The 21,072-nt window shown below is 46.1% G+C and overlaps 1 protein-coding gene across 1 annotated transcript; it reads left to right on the forward strand.

Annotated features, from left to right (window-relative positions):
• Window positions 1-910: 910 nt before the first annotated feature.
• On the forward strand, window positions 911-19,802 carry LOC309591594 (kinesin-like protein KIF19; the record flags this gene model as incomplete). Its single annotated transcript, XM_082314165.1, is given in 21 exon segments — window positions 911-1,045; window positions 3,083-3,180; window positions 5,455-5,563; window positions 6,513-6,600; window positions 7,201-7,337; window positions 7,719-7,844; window positions 8,467-8,661; window positions 9,440-9,592; window positions 10,510-10,632; window positions 11,317-11,470; window positions 12,625-12,800; window positions 13,828-14,013; window positions 14,588-14,781; window positions 14,783-14,853; window positions 15,025-15,146; window positions 15,985-16,127; window positions 16,592-16,697; window positions 17,366-17,821; window positions 18,065-18,218; window positions 18,859-18,966; window positions 19,504-19,802. Coding segments are annotated over 21 exon segments (3,111 nt in total), but the record flags the coding sequence as incomplete, so codon positions are not given.
• Between the last annotated feature and the right edge of the window lie 1,270 nt (window positions 19,803-21,072).

Genomic DNA, 21,072 nt, shown 5'->3' on the forward strand with positions numbered 1-21,072 from the left:
TGTCTGAAGTATTTTTAATGATTGTTCTTAAATAGCAAGATTGACTGGAAAAATTCATACAATCCTGGGATAGTCTTCACTTTCACAGTCTTTATTTTGTATTTGTAATAAATAAACATTCTTATGACCTTTTAACCATCTACAGTCCGTAATGCAACCTTCATAGAGCAAGTTTTGTTCGCTTGCTATACTAAGTTTTAACTTCTTAAATTCTAATATTTTTAATAAAGCCTTACTGTAACTTTTATGAGCTTTGACTCGTTTACTGTCAATAAATAATGAAGACAAAAGGTGTGTTATGTCTTTTTTAATAGGTGGTTCTAATGAATGGACTGACACTAAAATTGCTGAAGGAGTCAGGACTTCCTGAATGTAGGAGTCATGAAATGCCACTGTGTGTGAAGTGACAAAATGAAGCTGGCACTTAGCTCAGGGCGGTAGCGAACTGTTTCCTGACGGTCTCGATGGCTGTTGTCGGTTCTTGTGCAAGACTGAAGGGGCCAGGGTGCTTCTTGCTCAGTTTCTGGAGCTGTGGGCCCCTGGTTGTGCTGCATGTTTGCATGCATCTCCTTCCTAGGGGAAGGAGAAATCTGGCATCCTAGAGGGCAGAAAATGAAGGCTGTGGCCTGCTCACCAAGGGTGTGTGTAGATGGATTTGCATGTAAAGAACTAATTTGAGCTTGCAGGTCGGTCACTTTGCTTATCCTGGGCACTTTCACCTTGTCCCGTGCAAGGTGCAGTGGTGGCACTGCTTCCTGCGGCCTGGAGTAGGCAGGGAGCTGCTGCAGCCCCTTCCTGCCCTGGGGCTCGGTATTTGACTGCTGCCTCTCCTGCTGTCCCTGCAGTCATCTCCTACCTGGGGGAGCACAGGTGCTGCCTCTCTCCTCCTTCCCTGGGGTGATTGCTGCTGCCTCTGAACCATTCAGCCTCCTGCCTGCGCAGTCTCCTGAAGGGCTCCAACTCAACGTGCACCTCCCTGGGCAAACCACCCAGCCCTGAGCTGGCATCATCTCGCGGCTCGGCCATGAAGGAGCAGCAGCTTACGGTGAGTCCACTTGCTTAGGGGAGGACACAGGACAGGGAGGAGCAGCTGGGTTGTACCCAGCCTGGCATCCTTCCTATCATGTTTGCCAGCTGTCTTCTAGTGTTCCTGGCCTCTGTGGCCCAGCTGGAGGAAAAAAAACCCCAGACTTGCTCTCTGTGTGCAAAACTCTGTGTGATTTTAAGCGGAAGTTGGGTATAAGTATCCTGCATAGGAAAAAAAATGTCTCGTAGGGGAGGTGAGGCTGGGTAACCTGGCAGGTGGTGGTGGTTGGCCCTCCTTGAACAGTGATTTTCAGTGTGCACATCTCTTAGGGATCTGAGTGACAGATTGATAATAAGCAGCTAAAAGCAGCTGGGATTATAGTCCTGTCTGAGTCCGCACCATTGCTCCAGGACCTTGGCATCTCTCTGTGTTGATCGGAGTAAGAGGAGTGCTTTGAAAATGTAACCCTTTCCCGAGTTTCAACCTTCAGCCCTGTGGCTCTCTGTTAAACTGAAGCATTGCCCTCACATTGTGCTGAAACACGACTGAAGCAGACACAGAAACCTCTGCTGAAAGTGGAATCGCTTAAAACAGTCAATAATATCTAGAATACCTTGCATTCCTCTCTAATGCAAGAAAAAGCCTTGGTTCTTAGTGTGACCCATCTCCGCATGCTGCTTATTTGGGTTTATTTTCTTACCCTCAGTGACTAGGGCTGCCAAATACAGTGATTAATCGGACTGTTCTGGAGATTTAGGCTGTCCAGGAGAGACTTGCACTATCCCCTGCTCCTCCTGCAGGACTTGGGATTATGGTGTGCAAGATAAGATTTTCAAATGCTTCTAAGATGAGTTCAGCCCATGAGAATGAGATGCTCATAACGGTGTCACTCAGACCTGTTTAGGGAGATGCTGAAGCTAAGTTAATTGTTGCATTCTTGTGAACATTATCCAAAGCCAAGGAGCTCACCTTGTACTCTGAGATATACACAGTGAAGAAATGTTCCTTTGCTGTTGCTGGAACTACTCGAAAAAGTCTACTACAGTGCTTGAGAGGGGGAGCTGTTTGTGAAACCCTCATTAAATTGACAGGTAGCTTGACTTGTGGAAATAAATCTGGTTCCTATAGAAACCAGTTGCTTGTGACTGGTGGGGCTGTAGAACACGTCTGTTTGAATAATTGCATACCCTCCTGATGAGGCATCATTTATGTGCATTATGCAGTGTTTTATCAGCATCAGCTCTCCTGTCAGGAGCTGCTAAGGGGATGCTGCTGTATTTTATAAAAGGGAAAACAGCCATGGAAAAGTGAAAATAAAATTTTTCAAATCTCTGTTATTAGCTGAGACACCAAGGGCAGCTTTTAGGTGGGATTTCGAATTGGTGGTCTTCTCTGGAGACCTCTGTTTCTGACTGATTGAGTTATGGCACAAGGCTCTGGCAGTTACTTGCTACTTTATAATTGCTCCAGTCCTGCGATGAATTCCAGCTTTTCAGGAACCCCGCAGGACCTGCACAGATCAGGGCCAACTTGCTCTGATCTGGTTGAACAGGCTCATAATGATTGCTACCTGGGATTAAATGAAATGGGTACTTAGTTAAATGCAATTCCCTTTCTTTGTCACAGATAACTTTAATCAGTGTTTTGAGAACACCAGGGGAATGTGTAAGCATGCTCAGCTCTATGGCTGTTGGTACCACGGTCCCAGATCTCCAAAGGTTCCCGCTGGCAGCAGCAATGACACGGCTGAGTTCATTCTGCCGCCTTCTCTGTCAATCAGTTGGAGTCTTGCTGTGTTAGAGACAGAAATGGGGGAAGAGGGAGGAAGAATTTGTCAAGATTAAAGTGCAAATCATGGGAGAATTAACTGGTTTAAACTTTATAAACTTCCTTAAACTCTCCAGGCCCTAAGCTAAGGTTTTAAGATTGATCAGCAGAAGAGATGCAGCGAGAAGCTGTAAGTATTGCTGGTGCTTGCACAGAGCTGAGCCCTGTTGCAGGTAAGTCTGGGTGGCCTCAGCACGCGTAAGCCACGTGTGTGTGCTGTGCGCGCAGGTGGCCCTTCGCATCCGTCCTGTCAAGGAAGCAGAAGCGGAGGGGGGAGCTGCCCTCATTGCCCGCAGCGTGGGTGAGCAGGGGAGCTGGGGGGAATTGTGCCTGCGCTGCAGGAGAGCCCCCACGATGGGGACTGGGGAGTCGGGCACCACGCAGACCGCTACGAGACTCTGGCGCTTCTGGTTCACATGCAAACGCTTGCTTTTGAGTCCTGCACAACTCCTGGCCTTGCTGTGACACAGCAGGGATGCCGCTTCCCCTGCAAATGGCACTTCTCCAGTTCTGCATCTTTCACCTCTTGCTCCTCTTTTTAAGAGGCAGGGATTGCAGGAGATCCCCACTTACCTGTTCTACATTGCTACACCTATTTACCTATTTTTATTGTGCCCTTGTTATTTACCTTTTTCTCCAATGTAAATCCCATTATTTTCTATCATGCTTCAGCTGATTTTCTCTGAACCCTTTCTGAACACACACTAATTCTGTAATAGATCTTATCTCTTGTCTCCACGCAATAGTCAAATGATAGCAGCCCTCAGAAGCAAAGAGAGCATGAATCTGTCTTTCCTCTTTATGAATTATCTTACGAATGCATTTTTTGTTTAGCATCTTACTGGTGAAACGTCCTTTTATTTTTTTCTTTTTCTTTTCTTTGTTTAAAGCAGCCATTAACCTCATAAGGATATCAGCTTTATTTTTATACAGCTTGTTCAGACCTGCATCATCTGCCCTGAGATCTATTTTCTCTAATGGAAATCTGGGAAGGAAATGTGCATTACATTAGTCTGAGTAACGTCTACCTATGAGAATGAGTTTCTCTTAATAATGCAAATAACTGTAATTATGAAAGCAAATTAATTGACTGGGCAGGTGAAGTACTTAGATTTCTTGGCATATTTTAATTTACATCATGTTCCCTGCTATTTTTACTCCCAGCCTAACTCATTTAGAGCTGCTTCTGTCTGTTTATTAATCCTAACTCAAAATTGACTCTGTTAGTGTCTTGTTACAGTTTAATGCTTCTGGACAATAGCAGAAGATTTGTGCTTTTAGAACACTGCTAGTTACACAAGGTGTTAGCCTCAGATTGGAAGAGAAGGACTCTTTTGGATGCATGGGTACACTGCAAGCAAAATTTGGATGTTACAAGGACTCAGTAAAAGGGGCCTGAAAGTGTTACAGACAGAATTTCTAAAGGCAACATGCTGACCTCATTCTCCAAGCTCTGCTCTTGGCTGTCACACTTGCATGTGCACATGATTATGTGTCAGCCCATCTTTTGCAGGCAAATGCCGCTGCTGAGGATAAAGCAGGAGTTCCCTTTGGAGTTTGTTCTTAAGTTACTTCAGGTTTTAAGGCCTTAGCTGGACGAATGAAAACTAAAGAATTAAACACTAGTTATTCTGGTAATTGAAAACTTGCAGATCAAAACTAGAGATACTCGTTAGAGGTTTGGAATTTAGCAGGAAATGCAAAAGAAAAAGAAAAAACAAAGTCTTGATATTTCCTGAACGCCCATGGGCACTTGTCCTAGATACTTGTCTCTCTCCCACGCCTGGCAGACCAGTGCAGTTATTGTGTAGGTCAAGTGGTGGTTGATCTATGCTCTAATTGCGTATCTAATGATCTGTTTACCTGAGAGAGAGTGAAAGCTGCTCTGGAGTAGGAGGCACAGGGTTCTCTGTCCCTTCCCTTGAGGCTTGAGCACCTCCTTATGAGCTGTTTCAGTGGAGAAGAAAGAATACCATTCTCCACAGTAATTGTATACTGTGATAATTATGTACTAAAATAGATCCTAAGGGACTGAAAAGAAACAGAACCAGTTCTGTAACCTGCTGCAAGTCCTCTCCCACCTTTGTTTTTTCCTTCAGAAAAGCCAGAAATGGAATGAAGTTTCTGTCCTTGAGCAATGCACATATTTCTATTAGTCCTTCTGCAGGAAAGGCTTTGGAAGATTATTTTGGGCACTTTTGCTCCTGAGGAACTCAACTATTTTCTTTCACAGCTCCTCTGGCTGAATCTTGGCTGAAAATTGAGGTAGGAGGTCCTGTCCCCCTCCTGCTTGCATAGGGGTTGGTTGGGTGTCATGTCCCTGCAACCACTGCCATTACCCAATGTCAGCGACTGTTTCACTGCACAATGGACCTGCAAAGCATTTTGTAGCAGCTGCTAGTTCTCCAAATTACAGAAGTTGCGACATCGGTTGCAAAACAAAGCTTGTCGGTCTCCGCATTGTGCATATAAGTGTGTTTTCCATGCAACGTTCCTTTGGCCAAGAGATGTGGTGGTGATAGTGCTGTAAGAAATCCCAACAGGCTGTTAACCAAACCCAGACATAACGGTCTTTCTTCTGACTTTATTTTATGACAGAGGGTGGTCCTGATGGATCCAAGTGAAGATCCAGATGACATTCTGCGAGCTAACAGATCCCGAGAAAAAACATTTGTATTTGACATGGTTTTTGATCACAGAGCAACCCAGGTAACATTTATTTTTTTTTAAACCAAAAGGCTTAACATTAGAATTGTTTTCCTTGCTTAGATGAATGGTTTTGGCAGATGAGTAGAACTGCACATCCACATGTCACCCAGATAAAAGGCAAAGGTGCTGAAGGTGAGAGGACTGTGAGGGTTTTCCTCTTGCCAGAGAAGCGGCGAGATGTGCAATATTCAGTCTGCCTCTCCCTCCTGCATTGGGACTCCCCAGGTGCAACGCACCTGAGCAGAGATGAAGAGCTTTGTCTCCTGAGGTCTCTGGTGAACGAGATCGTTGTCACGTTGCTTGGCTCTATTGCCCACACACTTCTTCCCTGTGCCTCTTGTTCTACAGGCTCACGAAGTGAGCTCTAGTGCCCTTACTGAGCTGTGTTTCCCAGACAGGTGTAAGGTGCAGTGTGCGGATTTCATCAGCACCTGCATTTTGTGATCACCATGATGTGACTGCAGCCTTGCTTCTCACAAGCAATTCAGTCATCTGTGTTCTCTTTCACATGAAACTTGAGTGTAGCACCCTTGTATGCTACCTAAGACATTCTTGGAGGCCTGGTGGCACTTCTCAATGAAGGATAAGGTCAGGCAGAGAATTTACTCCCTTCTTCAGCAGACACAAAAAAAACCCCAAAGGTTCCCATGTTCAGAGTCCAAGAAAATAATAAAATTTAAGGACACTTTACTAAGCTAAAAGTAAAGTTATGCTATAAAAGTAATGCTAAAAAGTAAGCATCTTGCCTGCCTTTAGCAAATTCAATAAACCTCTGTGCTTTTCTCCTCGTTTCGATGATGTGTCGGAATTCAAATGGTTCACGAATCCTTCTAAAGCCCAGAAAATTTGTAAAACATAGTGAGAAAATCATGGGGAATGCAATTAGGTATAGATTGTTTGGACAGCTGTTATGCCTATCCGTAAGTTTATGCTTTTTTGACTGAATTAGGAGGAAGTATATGTGTCCACGACCAAAAGCCTGATAGGAGGAGTCATTTCTGGCTACAGTGCAACCATTTTTGCATACGGTCCAACAGGTAAAGTAGTCCTGTAGCTGTACTGCTCCAGATAAATAAAATGTATCTGTACAAACCAGAAATGAACTATAATGCCAATTAATTGCTTACTGTTGAGGACAAGACTGAAGCATTAAAATACCATTCTCATCAGGAAGCGTGGATCTTCCTTTAATGCTAAAGTAACAGCAAAGCTGCCCTGTTTGAGAAGTCGCTTAATTGGGGTGGAATTCAGTGGAGACAAATCTTCCCCTTAAAAAGGAGAAGCAGATGAGGGCATCTGTGCAATGCTGGAGACTGATCTCAAGAGAATAGGTACAGCTGTAGAAAGCACCTATAAACTATGGACTATATGAAAACATATTTCTACCCTAGCTCTGAATGCCTAGGTGGGCAGTTAACCTACCTATCTGCCCATCTGCAAGTCCTCTTCATACCCATTTTGGATGGCATGTGCCATGTCTTTCCTGTAGCATTGTCATTGTGGGGTGAGAAGCAGGAGTAACTGGAGGAAGTTTGGGGCCAAAGGACAGAAATCAGAAGGAAACCAGGCTTTATTTGCTGTGGAAACCTGCTCACGTGGAAGTTGGTCTTTGCTGCTCTTCTTTGTATCTTTAACAGGAGCAGGAAAAACCTACACGATGCTGGGGACGGACTGTGAACCAGGGATCTACATCCGTGCTCTTCATGACCTCTTTAAGGCCCTTGAAGCTTCCACCGAGGAGATGGATTACAGAGTCTCCATGTCCTACCTGGAGGTGAAGCGTCTGTGTTGCCCTGGATCCAGGCTCTGTGGGAATTCAGCAAGCCCCTGGGAGCAGGCGTAATGGGAAGTGGGGTGTCCAAGTCTGTCCATCGTGCGGCACTCCCCTTGGGTTGTACTGCTCGAATCTTCCCTTCTTCCTTGGAAACATTCAAGGCCAGGCTGGATGGGGCTCTGAACAACCTGATCTAGTTGAAGATGTCCCTGCCAATTGCAGGGGGGATGGACTAGATGACCTTTAAAGGTCCCTTCCATCCCAAAGCATTCTATGATTCTTCCCTTCCACCCCAAAGAAATACAGGATCAACTCAACCCTCTTTGCAGACCTAAGGACCCAATACTAGCCTCACACCAACCCCTTGTTTCTCACCCTCAGATCTATAATGAAGTGATCCGTGACCTCCTGAACCCATCTTCGGGGTTCTTAGACCTGAGAGAGGACCCCAGAGGCAGCATCCAGATAGCAGGAATTACAGAAGTCTCCACTACAAATGCACAGGAGGTACCTTGGGCTATGGTCCATGGTGAGGGGAAAGCAAGAGGGTTTGTGCTTTCATGCACCAGTGCTTTAAAATTTCTTGATGCTTTCTTATTGCCTGTGCCTTACTCAGTAGCAAGGAACTTTTGTTAGCAGAACCTTGGTGGAACCGGACTAATGTGATGAATTGTATGGAAAGGGCTGATCATGGAGCCATGTGAGTGGTAGAAACCAGGCTAAAATCCTCAGCTAACCTCCTGTGAGCTCTGCTTCCCCAGGGTGAACACTGCTTTCCTGGAAGGACAAGAGTGCTTTGATTTGTCTATGCATGTGTCAAAAAAACATTTGGAGAGGGAGAAGAAATAACGAAACCCCCCTGAGCTACACTGACGTGCACTTCTACATGTGCCTTGGACATGAGATGAACAGGCCTCCCAGGAAAACAGCCCCAAACCCAACACACCCGCGCTTCCAAGGTCACAGGCCAAAGGGGGAGATCTGGGGAAAATCAACAGCAAAACCCCTGCTAGCGTGAGTGGGACCAGGGTTTGCCTGTGCCCTGGGTGAGGGGTTCAGTCTGCAGCGAATGCCATGCTATGGCTCAGGCAGAGCTGTACATCTCTGCGTGCTTTTCTGCATCGTTTAGGTCATGCAGCTGTTAACGAAAGGAAACAAGCAACGCACCCAGGAACCCGCCGCTGCCAACAAGGCGTCCTCCCGCTTGCATGCAGTGCTGCAGGTGACAGTGACACAGAAAAGCCGAAGGAAGGTGATCGGCGAGGAAGTGCGAATTGGAAAGCTTTTCATGGTCGACTTGGCGGGGTTGGAGAGAGCAGCCCAGGTATGGCTGGAGCTCAGCAGCTTTTGGTGAGACAGGCTGCATTCCCTGGCCTGCCGTGCAGGGTCTGCATGCCTGTGCTCATCCCTGGGGAAACCAGCACTGTGTGTTTCTCTGTTGCTTTACAGCAGTAGTTTGTACCTGAGACAGCCTGAAAATAAAGACAGTTTGACGATATTGGTAATATCTTTTACTAGACCAACTAGTATAATTGGAAAAATGTAAACCAGCTTTTGGGTGCAGCCTTTTCTCAGGTCTGAAAAAGCAGCAGCGAATCTCACATCTAAAGAGAAGCTGAGGTCTGTTAGGCAGGGATCAGCTGCGCTGCTGGAGAGAAAGCTGGTACCAGTGGAATAAAGGGATGCTGGTGGGTGGAAAATAAGGCAGCTGGCTCCTCTGGGAAGGAGGAAACGCTGGAAGTCAGGGAGGTGATTTGAAGGAGAGAGATTTTACATACCCAGTATTTCTACTGAGACCAGGAACTCTGGAGTGATGCAGTTGTGCATCTTAATTTCTAAAATAATCTTTAGAAGATAATTAATAGCTATCTGTTAAGAACCAAGAGGTCAGAGCTGGCTCATTTTTTTTCAAGAAATGTACTCCTACTAGCACCCCTGTGCCTCAGAATGGGGTTTAACCCTGTGTTTTCAGGTTGATTTGTTGCTTTGACATCCAAACCTTGACCCTGGTGAGGCTGCACATCCTCCCCAGGTGCAGACCCACCATTCTGAAGCGTGTGCTTTGTCTGTCTGTCCGCCCTCCCTCGCTGCCCTCCCAACAGACTCAGAACCAGGGCAAGAGGATGAAGGAAGGAGCCCACATCAACCGCTCACTGCTCGCTTTGGGCAACTGCATCAACGCTTTGAGTGAGAAGAGGGGGAGCCGGGTCCAGTTTGTCAATTTTCGAGACAGCAAACTCGCACGCCTGCTGAAGGTACTGTACGCCGCGGGCCAGCAAGGAGTTTGGTGGGTCTCTTGCTGGTATCGCTGCTCAAATCAGACAGGGCTTGAGAGCTGGTCCTTGAATATCTCTGTGCATTGCCTTTATCCCGCTTGGAACACTCCTCCAGGATCCTGCATGAGCTTTGCAATGCAATCGGGGCTTGACTCGGACAGTGCTGTCTCTATAATAAACATGTTGTCTTGTCATCTGTGCTGTTAAGGAAGGACCTCCTACAGGGTCAAGGAAATCCTATAGGTTTGGGTTGTATGTCCCTAAGCTTGCAAGTGATAAGTGATTTTTTTTTTTCTTTTTTAATGAACTTAGTGCCTTTGAATGTTTCACCCCTTCTATAAGATTTAGCTGAAATTGGCCAATAAATTTGCATGTTGTTGGGGTAGGAGGAAGGAGACTGAGAGTGACTATGCGCTGTCATAAGTCATCTCTCCCTTAGGAAATCAGAAAGGTTGCAGACAGGCTTTTTGCTACACTGGTTATTTTATGGATCCTTTACAACTCCATTTATGAACCTCACCTCAAGCTTTGGTGCTGAGCTACCACTGCTGCTGCCTGACAGATGTGTTTTCTAGAGGATGGTGGGGAGGAGAAGGGATGGAGAGAAAGGCAGGCTTCTGTTGTGAGCAGCACTGAGAAGCTGCCAGCGTATTTGTGGAAATTGCAATTTTCTTGCAAAAATTCTTCTTTTGTGGAAAGTTAATTAGGTATTGATTTTGCTGTTGATGGAGAGAGGGCCTAATGAATGGTCTTTTACCAGCACTTCCTTCACTCCTAATTGGGATTCTCCACCAGAATCTCAGTGAACCACAGGAGTACCCAGCCACGGTGGCTACCACCGAGCAGCAAGCCCCTGTCGTGTCCATACTAACCACATCAATGTTTCATCCCTCTAGGATTCATTAGGGGGCAACAGCAGGACTGTTATGATTGCACATATCAGCCCAGCCAGTACGTCCTTTGAAGAATCTCGAATGACCTTGATCTATGCCTACCGAGCAAAAAACATCAAGACACAGGTAAATGAGCAAACAAAGAGGTGGGGGTTAGAGATTAAAAGCTTGCAAAGTGGAAACAGAAGATGTAGTGGATGAAGGGAGAACAAACTTCAGGAGGGGCCATGCAGGATGGTGCAGGGGCTCAGTGTGAGTGACAAAAGAAAAACAGACGAAGGGAACAGCGGAAAGCAAATTGTGTGGGTCATGGATGAGAAAAGGAATATGAGAGTCAAAACAAGGGAGCAGAATAATGGAAAGGCAGAGGATGATGTGCCTGGTGTGGACCTGGGTGCAGAACATAAGGAATGATGGTCGGAAGATGACTATTGGGAGGACAATATATGGGGAATGTCCCAGTGGGGATGTTGGGCCTGAAGAGGAACTGAGGGGCTTCAGAAAGGAGGAATAAAATTGAGAGGCTTGTGGGGTGAAGGAAGATGAATAATGATCTACAATAGGGTCTTCACTCTTTGTGGATCTCTGTGTTTTCCCTGTGGACACGGGGTCCCTGGCTCTTCTCTGTTACCTTTTGGGAATTTCCCAGAACTAGGGAAAACCACTAATGTACAGTTTCTCCACTCATGAGGGAAAATTCTTCCCCGTCACAGGATTCAGTGCCCCTCCAACTGAAAGCATAGCTTTGCTTGCAGCCATTGTACCAATAACGGACCGCGGGACAAATGCTCACATACTCTGGCTCACCAGGTAAAACGTAACCTGCGAAATGCCTCCTACCACATTGACCAATACACCAGCATCATCGCAGACCTCCGCAGAGAGATCGAGCTTCTGAAGGCGAGGGTCAAAAACCAGGAAAAGGAGAAAAGTGCAGTCAGCTCCGACCTCGGGGATCTACAAGGTAGAGCCAGGAGCAAGAACTGTCCTGCGGTATCTGGAGGGAAGAGAGTGGGGAGACAAGCTGTGTGGACAGGCTGTGGTAGTGCTTGGTGGGCGTTCGTGGTGGCAGACGTAGTGGGGGGAAGCTGGTTCAGCAATGCTTGTAGAGAAGCACAGCAGAGAACACAGTCTGATGGGCAGCAGAGGCAGGCAGGGGAGCTGAAGTTGGGTAGCCCAGAGAGGTGGTAGATGCCCCGTCCTTGGAAACATTCAAGGCCAGGCTAGACGGGGCTCTGAGCAACCTGATCTAGTTGAAGATGTCCCTGCCCATTGCAGGGGGGTTGGACTAGATGGCCTTTAAAGGTCCCTTCCATCCCAAAGCATTCTATGATTCTATGAAGTTGGTTTTCTGTGTGAGCCTGTCTCTGATGTACTGTGTGACTCTGGACAACACATTCAACCTTCTCAGCATCTTCCCCAATATTAAAATGTGTTAAATTTCACTAAACCTACCCTTGAAAAGAGCTTTGACATCAAGTGGTAGCACTTGCTGTGGGAAGTCCCGACTCTCACAGAGACGTGACTGAGTTTGTAGCCTGCGTCATCACAGGCTCTGAGGCTGTGTCAGGACACGGAGCTCTGTTATATGGTTCATTGCACTTAATTAAAAACAAAAAAAAAAAAAAAGGGATGGGGACAGGGCGAAGCTTTTAAAACACTGATTGTTCTGCCCTGGGGATTGTTCCTTTTGTCAGTGAATCTGGCAAGGAATGAAATAAAAATAGTCAAGTTCTCTGACAGACAAGACACGAGGTATAACAGGCCTCTGCTACCAATACCCAAGGTCATTTCTAGATAGCTAGCACAGAAAGCTGATACCTTTTTCTTTTTGGCAGGTGGAAGGGTGGAAGAAATGTCCCTGCAATGCAGTATCCTCTTAATAGTCACAAAAGCAGTAGCAATGAGACCTATTTATTGCTAATAATACAGTCATGAAGATATATCTGATTTCTTAAGCACATTATTAACTTCAAGAGTCTGCAGAATGAAGCAGAGTCCTATAAACGAACACCGTGTAACACGTGGACTGAGTGCCTTGGTCCCAGAGTGGTTTTGTGGGGACTTGGCAGAAGTTTACCTGGCCTAACGTCAGATCAAAAATGTCTTCTCCTGCAGCAGAGAGGCACCAAAGCTCTGAGGCACACACTGGCCAAGTACTGAACACCTTGCGGGCACAGCTGATGGGGGCTTTCAGGGAGCAAATGGAGATGCGTCGCAGCCTGATGGAGCTGGAAAACACCAACACTGAGCTGCACGTTGATACCTGCAGGCACCTCCTAACAATCACGGAGTGAGTACCTCCTTAGCTTTCAGCACGATTTATACGTGGACCTCCAAACTCACCATGAGAAATGCCAATATCCCATGGTCGCCCCAAGAAAAATGACAAAAGGATGAGATCAAGCGTAGGTTTGGGATTTACCTATGTGATGAGGAAAAACTTGGGAGGGTGGTGGTCTGCAAAAGGTACCCAGGGATTTAAGGTAGATTAAGTGCATGCGACTCTGAGCCTTAGATTAAGGTGCTATATTTGCAATGGGTGATTTCTGCTATTGAGAAACATATCCCTAATCACTCCTGGTGCTTTTAAGGAGACTGCAGCCTGCACATGGTGCTGCACTGCAGTGCAATTGCCTGATGTAGCTCTGTAAGGCAACCAGCTACCTCTAGCATCAAGTTTAAGCTCAAGACTAAAAGTATAAATGGCAGATACCTCACCTCTATTTGGACCTTATTCTGGACTTGTGTTTTAATGGAAAAACTGGATGGCAGTGCAGACTGGGGTTGTTGGTCCTTTCATGGTCCAGTCACTCTGTGTTTGTGAAGTGGTTTCCATCCAGATACACTGCATCTGGGCACAATTTCATGTCAGAGAAAGCAGTATCATCCCTTTCTTCTGGATAAACTATAATTAGGTGTCAGTTCCCTCTCGTTATCGCTAGTCACCCACTTAATGCCTCTGTAAATTTTATAGTCCCTTAGGATTTGGGTCATTTGTAGTTAAAAGTCTTCAGGACATTAAAGATATTCAACAAGTACTTGTGAATTGGCAAAAATTTGTGATGAGATGGGAAAAAGCACTGTTCTCCTTGCCATGGAAAGATCACATAGGAGGCCTGTCGTATAGACTTCCAAACGGGAGGAAGCTAATTGTGTTCTTCTACATGGTTTGTCCAGCTCCAGAGCAGCCTGCACTAATTAATTCTGCTGCTGTCACGCAAGAAGAATTTGGACAGATACAATGAAGGGCTATGCATGCATCGTTAGAGTTATGTCACCATGTCCTAGAAGTTCCTTTCTTTTTTTGCTGGCAGCTAGGAACGAGAGAAGGCTCAGGGTGCATGCACGTATGACAAGCCAGCTAAGGAGGAGAAAGATGAAAACATAGAGGAGGAAGACAGGGAATTGGATATCATAGATTCACCTGAACCTCATGAAGTTACTGTAGCAAGAGAAGAGATCAACCTGCTGCTGGCAGAACAGCGCAAGACGGCGGCCCTGAAGGTGAGGCGGTGAAGGTGCCCTTCCTTACCATCTTAAGTCTGACCTGTGCCCAGCAGGTCCTCGGGGCAGGATGGCAGCAGCAGCGTAACTCAGGGAGGTTCTTGTGGTTTTGGACTAGCACTGCAAAAGCAGTGTAGCACCTGTATTGCAGCTGGACTCCTAAATGCTTTGGGCTGCTGAAGGAAGCAGCATGGGAACACTGATGTTTGCATCCTTTGTCCCTGTTTTATGGCTTGCCCGCCCATAAGTGAGCTAATTCTTCCCATTTCCCCTTTCAGGGACATTTTGAAGGTTTGTCACGCACTGGTTGTTCAGTGTTTTGGTAATCATTTTGGTGATTTTTTTTTTTTTTTTGGTAGCTAATTTTAGCATTTGTGAGTTCCTCTAGGCAAGGACTGTGCATATGGATATATCTGCCATGACTGAAACATGGTGGCTGATAGTAGAATAAGCAAAATACTTTTTGTAGATGTTACTTTAATCAGCTTGAAGGACACAGCACAGATTTGCTCAGATGCCTTTGTTATTCCAAGAAGACAAACTGCCTTGACAACCCCCTGTCTATCTTTTTCAGACAGAGCTGGAGCAGCACTTAGCAAATGCCAAGGAAAAAGCTTCCCGGATGAAGGAGTTTTTCCTCGGAGAAATCACCAGTGAGGATCAGCAGGAGGTGCTGAGGCTCCTCTGCAGAGTCCATGAGCTTGAGCTTGGCAACACAGAGCTGCAGGCAAATACACTGTACAAGGAGAATCTATTGTGCCAGAAGGATGATCCAGCAACTGCAGCAGCACATGCTACTCTGTGAAGAAATTATTCAGCAGCAGCAGATGCTGATAAAAGGTAAAGCAGCACCTTTGCTCCTGCACTGTCATTATCTCTCACCTTTGTTTTCTGATGCCAAAGTGGAGAACAATCCACCCAGAAAAACTTGTCTTAGATGTCATGACTTCACAGTTCTCGGCTGTTTCTCTAGGAGTGATCTTTAACTCTTCCTCCACATCTCTGCTCCAGCCCAGAACATTCCTGTCCCAGAGACACTGGCAAGGTTACACCACCTGCACCTCTCTGAGTTGGAGGAGGGGACGTTGAACCGCCTGCTACTGCTACATTCAGTGATGTCCAGCATGCTCAGGGTAAGGGTAGGGCAGAGCAGACCTTTGTGCTGGAGAACCCACACTGTCCCGTGATCTTGTGTCATGGCCACAGATTCATACACACCGAAAGCCTGGCTGGGTCCTGGTGCCAGTCAGCAGCTGTACAGAGCTTTGTTTTATGAACATGCTGTCTCCCTAGAGCTCCACTCTCCTTCCCTCCTTCCCTTTGACTGAGAGAATTAATAAGGCTTTTTGAGACAGAAAAGGACCCAGGCAGGGCTGTGCATGAGCCAGCTTGTTCACCCTCCCAGTTGCTGTTGTGTTAGATTGGAGAGAGAGAACTGGCTTGGTGGCAAACAGAAAAGCAAAGGTTAGATGGCCAAACGTGTAACTCTCCAAGTGACTGCTGAAGGAGACCATCCCCTCTGGAGGCCTCTGCTTGCTCATGGCACTGTTGTTATTGAGGTCTTCAGGTCTTTCCTGCAAGAAGGGAAAGATGCTGCTGGCCCCTTTGTCTTTGGAAAACTTGTGTGTGTTTTGAGACAGTAAGGGGCTGCCAGGAAATTACCAGTCTTCAGCAGGGAGTCCAAGCAGCAGTGTCTCTTGTTTATTATGATTGCCCAGAATGAATAGGGCAAGGAGTTGGGTTTCACCTTGAATAATAAACTTAATGCTAGTCATGTTGTTACATGAGAGATTAAACCACTTCGAGTGCCCTTCCACAGGAGGGGAGCAAATAGCAGGTGGCTGGAACTGTGGAAAAGCACATGAGGTATCAAGAGTGTCTTTGTGACCGCAGGCTGGGAGCCAGGGCTAGAGGAGGGGCTTTACAGTGAGAAAAATCTGCTGAGGATCTCATTCTTCCCTCTTCCTGCAGCCCCACAACAGCTCTTCTCGGGATCTAAGTCAGCATCTGAATCTAAATAAAGATGAGGTCAGAAAGGGTCTACCTGGGAACATGAAGGATCTTCCCTGGGGGGTAAAGTTTGACATTCCCTCCATCACCCTCCAGACAGACAGGTAATATGAACCTTTCTCCTTATTAGACTTATTCTCTAGGGCATGGGGACCTGGCAGGTCCCAGCTAAGTCCCCAAAGCTCGATGATATCAAACTGGAAGAAACTCCAGAAACAGGAATCTGTAAGAAAAGAGTTTCCTGGTATATTGCTCTTGCAAAGTAGCTCTGTGTTTTAGCAGGAACCTTCACTGCAGAGAGGGCTATAGGAGATGTTTGGATTTGCTTCTGTTGACTGACAAGGATTTAAACCAAATAAAAGCAGCAAAGTTTGTAAGCATCATGGAACAAAAATCTCTCTCCTTCATGAATCCTGAATTCCTTCCTTGCTGTGTTCATTACCACATTTACCAGGCTTCTGGCTTTCCCCGCAGCTTGAGAGCTCTTATCTAGACATGCTTCATCTCTCCCTGTTGATAAAGAGCCTGTGCTTTCATCTGTTAACCTCTTGGCATATTCATTTCACAGTGGCAGTTGCAGTTCATCTAAAACCACACCCTGTAGGAAGGAGGGCTCTCTGGATACCCATCTCAGCCCAACTTTCTCTGCTTTGCCAAAAGGCCCAGTTCAGCAGGTCAGTATGGCAGGAACTGAACTCCAGGCACATTTGTTGTGGTCAGCACCTTCCTCTTGTGATGGCAGAATGTACACAGCAGCTAAATCTATGGTATGTGAGGAAGGTAAACCTTGGCAGGCAATAAAATCACTCCTAGAGCACTGGCCTTGGGTTTAAGGCTTGGGATTCACTTAAAAGTCCAAGGTTTAGCTGCTACCTCCAATTTGGGCTCTCCTTCTGCATGAACCACACAGCCTCTAGTGTGTCCAGTGGCGTGACACGCTTTGTAAATAGGGATGCACCATACAATGCATGACCTGGTGTGAGGGGGACCTGTGTTACCCAGGATGATCACCTCCTTTTATGCCATTAACTGATCTGCCGGGCCCTGATTTGATGACTATCTGGTGAGACCGATTTCACTCAGCACCCTGGAACCAGAAGGGAGAGTTAGGAGCTCATCAGTCTCTTGCTTGCTGGCTGACTTATTTTGTAGCTGTGGCTCTATATGGGAGATACACAGTCAAAAAGCTTTGCCTTTGTTTCTCTATACATAAAAGTTGTTATAACAATATTTCAGGTGAAATCTAATGTCTTCCAAATGTTTGAAAGTGCTTTGAAGGGGAAAAGTATAAAAGCTTTGAATGAAAAGCAGATTATGCTGCAAATGCTTTAATTTTTAGCAGAAACCAACAGGTGTTGCTGCAGGAAAGATGCCTTCCAGGCTGCGTTCCCCCAACTCTCTAGACTTGCATGAGAAAAAGTCACCTGCAGACATTGCCACTGTTCCACTGAGTCTGGAGACCTTGAAGGAAATTGCTGCCAACACCAAAAGCATCTCCCTCATTGCAGCCAGTCGCCGTTCCAGAGCCCAACACAGAGACCTTGCGAGCGAAGTCTCCTCAGCCCACTTCTCTGAGGAGGATACGCTTGAGCTGAGCTATCTAGAGGCCAGTTCCACCCCAGACTGTCAGATGAGAGACAGTGCAAGTATCGGGAGTTTGCTGTCAGAGCCCGCAGCTGGGAGCCACCTGTGCTCCCCAGCCAGGGGAGTACTGAAGAACAGGAGAGATGAGGAGATGTCTGCTGAGAGGACAGCCAGAAAGAAAAGATCTCACTCTCTTGAACCAAACTTCCACAGGGTAGGTCCTTTGTGTTTCTTTCTAATGGGGGTGGGTGGTGCTAGGGTGGTTTTTAAGTACAGTAAGAGAAACAGTACAAACTGCATGAAGAAATAAGTTAAATATCTTTATTCTTCTGTAATGCCCTTGACCTCCTGCCTAAACAGCAACCTAAGCCAGTCAGGTGGGAAGGGAATCTTTTGTACAACGTGGCAACAATGAGAGGTGAGAGACATCACCAGAGGTTTACTCGGTGTCTTTCAGATCTCAGAAGCTAAGCATTGGACTCCCTCAAGCCCCAATACAGACAAAGCTTGTGAGAACCACCTGCACCGAGCTAGACTCTTCCATCAGTCAAAAGCTGCGAGTAGCATATCCTTTGCCACGAAGGTCAAGGTTCCTATCAGCCACCATTCAGGTAGGGACCAAAGAGCAACTGGTGACATCCTGCATCAGCTCTGTTGGAAAAGATGGATTGTCATGTGAGAAATAAGCCAGAGTAAAGGCTAATGATCAGAACTATTAGTAATCTGATCTTAATTTTTTTTTTTATATGGTCTAAGTAGCCTTTGATGGGTAAGAAAGCATATCCTTTGTAGACCACTGCCTCAACTATGCCTCTGTAACCTAGGGGGAAGAATTAGTGTTCAGCTGGGTTCACATGCAACAAGTTGCTGATCACAGTGTAGTCATTCAGAGTTTCACATCCAAACCAAGCCTCAGCAAGGAGACCAAGACATGACAGGCTGCACTGACCATTTGTCAGCTTCAGTTGTTTTGCTTTGTGCAGACACACAAGGCCAGGATTAGTTTAGGAGAACTGGATACCCAAATCCTATTGAAATGTAGCCAGAGTCCTTCCTCAGTCTGTCAAGGGGTACTTACTGATGCTAATTAGTTTTTCTTACTCTTTTTTTTTAACTTAAAAACGGTTAACTTTTGATTTACAACACTATAATTTATTTTGGCTAGCTGTTAGTGACTCATGCATTGCAAAATGTTTGTAAACTGTGCTCTATTCCCACTGATTATAATGAAGCTCTCCCTGCCTTTGATAGAGGGAACTCCACTAGAGGTGCTGCCAAAAGGCAATGCTCCTGCAAGCACCAGCCGGCAGAGCAACGCTGATCGCGTCAAAGGACGGGTCCTACAGAAGAAAGACAAGGGTGAGTACATGAAATATCAGGTTGGCTGGCTCAGGAGGCACTACTATATTCTTCACTACTTGCTCTGTTGCAATCTGAACCTAAAGAGCTGTAAATGCAACACAAACGGTCCAGTTGGGAAAGCAGTTGCATGGGTAGGGGATTTACAGCCAAGTTTTAAGCTTTTTTTTTTTTTTTTTTTTTCAACAGATGACATGGGCAAAGTTCCAGAATGAGTTACACTCCGTCTCCCTCTTAGCTAAAAATAATCTCTTAGGAAGAGAAAGTAACATTTTCAGAGGTGTTCATAATCCTAGTCTAATCCATATGTGAAGTACGAAGTTTAATCTGAGTTAGCCAGGTGACAACATACTGCTACCACTGAAAGTGTTACCTTGGGACTTTCTTAAGGCAACGATGTGCAGATCCTAGTGCCTTTGCCAAACTCTCCCCTCCACAGCCCGTGGCAATCTGTCTCTTCCCCATTTTGACTGGCAATGAGACTCAAATCGAAGTGTGAGAAACTTGACCGAGTACTTCATCTTCCCTCACTTGCAGGGCCTGCAGATGGTGCCAGCAGTCGGCAAAAGCAGCAGTCAGTTGCCTGCTTGGGGAACCAGCAGAAGACTAAATAGAAGACACCGGGAGAGCAGGACTCGCTATGGCCCCAAGGGATTGCCGTTTTGAGACCGCTGGAAGTCAGCGAAGCGGGTGCAGGGGGAGTGTGCCTTAAAATACATTTTAGTTTCCGTGTTGTGATGCAGAAAAGCAGAGGGAAGGCTAGCAGGGGCAGAGGGACCTTATACCTTGTAGCTTACTTTTTCCATATCCCCACTGCAAGTCTTTCCCCTCTGTACTGTACTGAAGCTGTTAGCTTCAGTTTAAGACAAATAGGGTGTTAATAGAGTCCAAGAGAAGAGGAAAACGTAATTTTCCCAGCAGTCTTCTCCTCCCAGAAAATGTCAGCATGGAGCCCAAGCCGCCTTTTTTCCCGGGGCAAAAGTGTGGATGCCACCCATGTATCCAAAAGGCTCCCTGACTATTAAAACCAAATGTAAATGCCTGAGAAATAGTTTCTCCTTTCTTCCCTGCTGTCCCTGCATGTTGCTGTGAAGCTGGGAGGTGTAACGCACGCCTGGAATGCTGTTTGGGTGAGCAGATGTTTGGCTGTGAGAGCAGCTAGTGATTGCTCTAAGCTCTTTCCCATCTACACAGCATTTCAGAACTGACTGCAGCTGGGAGAAGCAGCATGGTGAATAGGTGAAGACCCTGATAAGAGCTAGCCTGGAGGTAAACTGCGGGAATGTGGTTTTCTTCTTGCAACAAATGTCTCCAGCCAGCAGCCTTTTCCATAAGGGGCTTTTTTATTTTCTCTGCTTTTTAAATATGCTGCAAATAAATTGGTTCATACCACTGAATAAATAGTGACTCTATGCCCCGAACAGGAGTGGCTTCCCTCCTAGGTCTGCTGGAGTATCTAAGATGACAGTCTCAGGTGGGTTCATGTATTTTTCAATGGATGGAGAACCTTTTTTACAGCTGCAGCACTTGCAAAGAATTCTCCTATGTGCTCTTTCTGACTTGCTGTGTGACACCGAGCACACTGCCTGTCCCTCTGTGCCTCTTGCTTTGTCACCTGTCAAGATGAGGAATAGCTCACACCAGGGATGAGAAAGCTTGAACTACTTGCATTTATAAAATGTGTTTTAAACCCCTGAAGTGGGGATGCAATACAAGCATGTAAGCCGCCATAAGCAAGTGGCCGATTTTCCTTATGAAACAGAATGATGCAGGAAGAGGTGCGACTGCGAAGTAGAAAGGTCAGAAAAACTTGTTCCCTGAGCCTGACTCTTCACATAAACAAAAATATAAAAAAAGGACACACAGATAAAATAAGAACAGACTGCGTGTAAAACAAACCTGTGCCAGCAGGTCTTGAGCCAAGTCTCTGTTTACAAGACCTCACGTGGCCCTTGAAGGACCAAAAGTGAGGGAAAACGGAGTTTTCCAAGCATGTGCATCTCCACTAAATACCTCTGGGCTGAATCACCATGAAGAGTTGCAGTATTCAGAGCTATTTCATACAAAGAGTGGGAGATTTAAGCCAAATGCATCAGTTTGAAGCTC

The sequence above is a fragment of the Platalea leucorodia genome (genome assembly GCF_965183815.1).
Source record: "Platalea leucorodia genome assembly, chromosome: 5".
NCBI classification, from domain to species: domain Eukaryota; kingdom Metazoa; phylum Chordata; class Aves; order Pelecaniformes; family Threskiornithidae; genus Platalea; species Platalea leucorodia.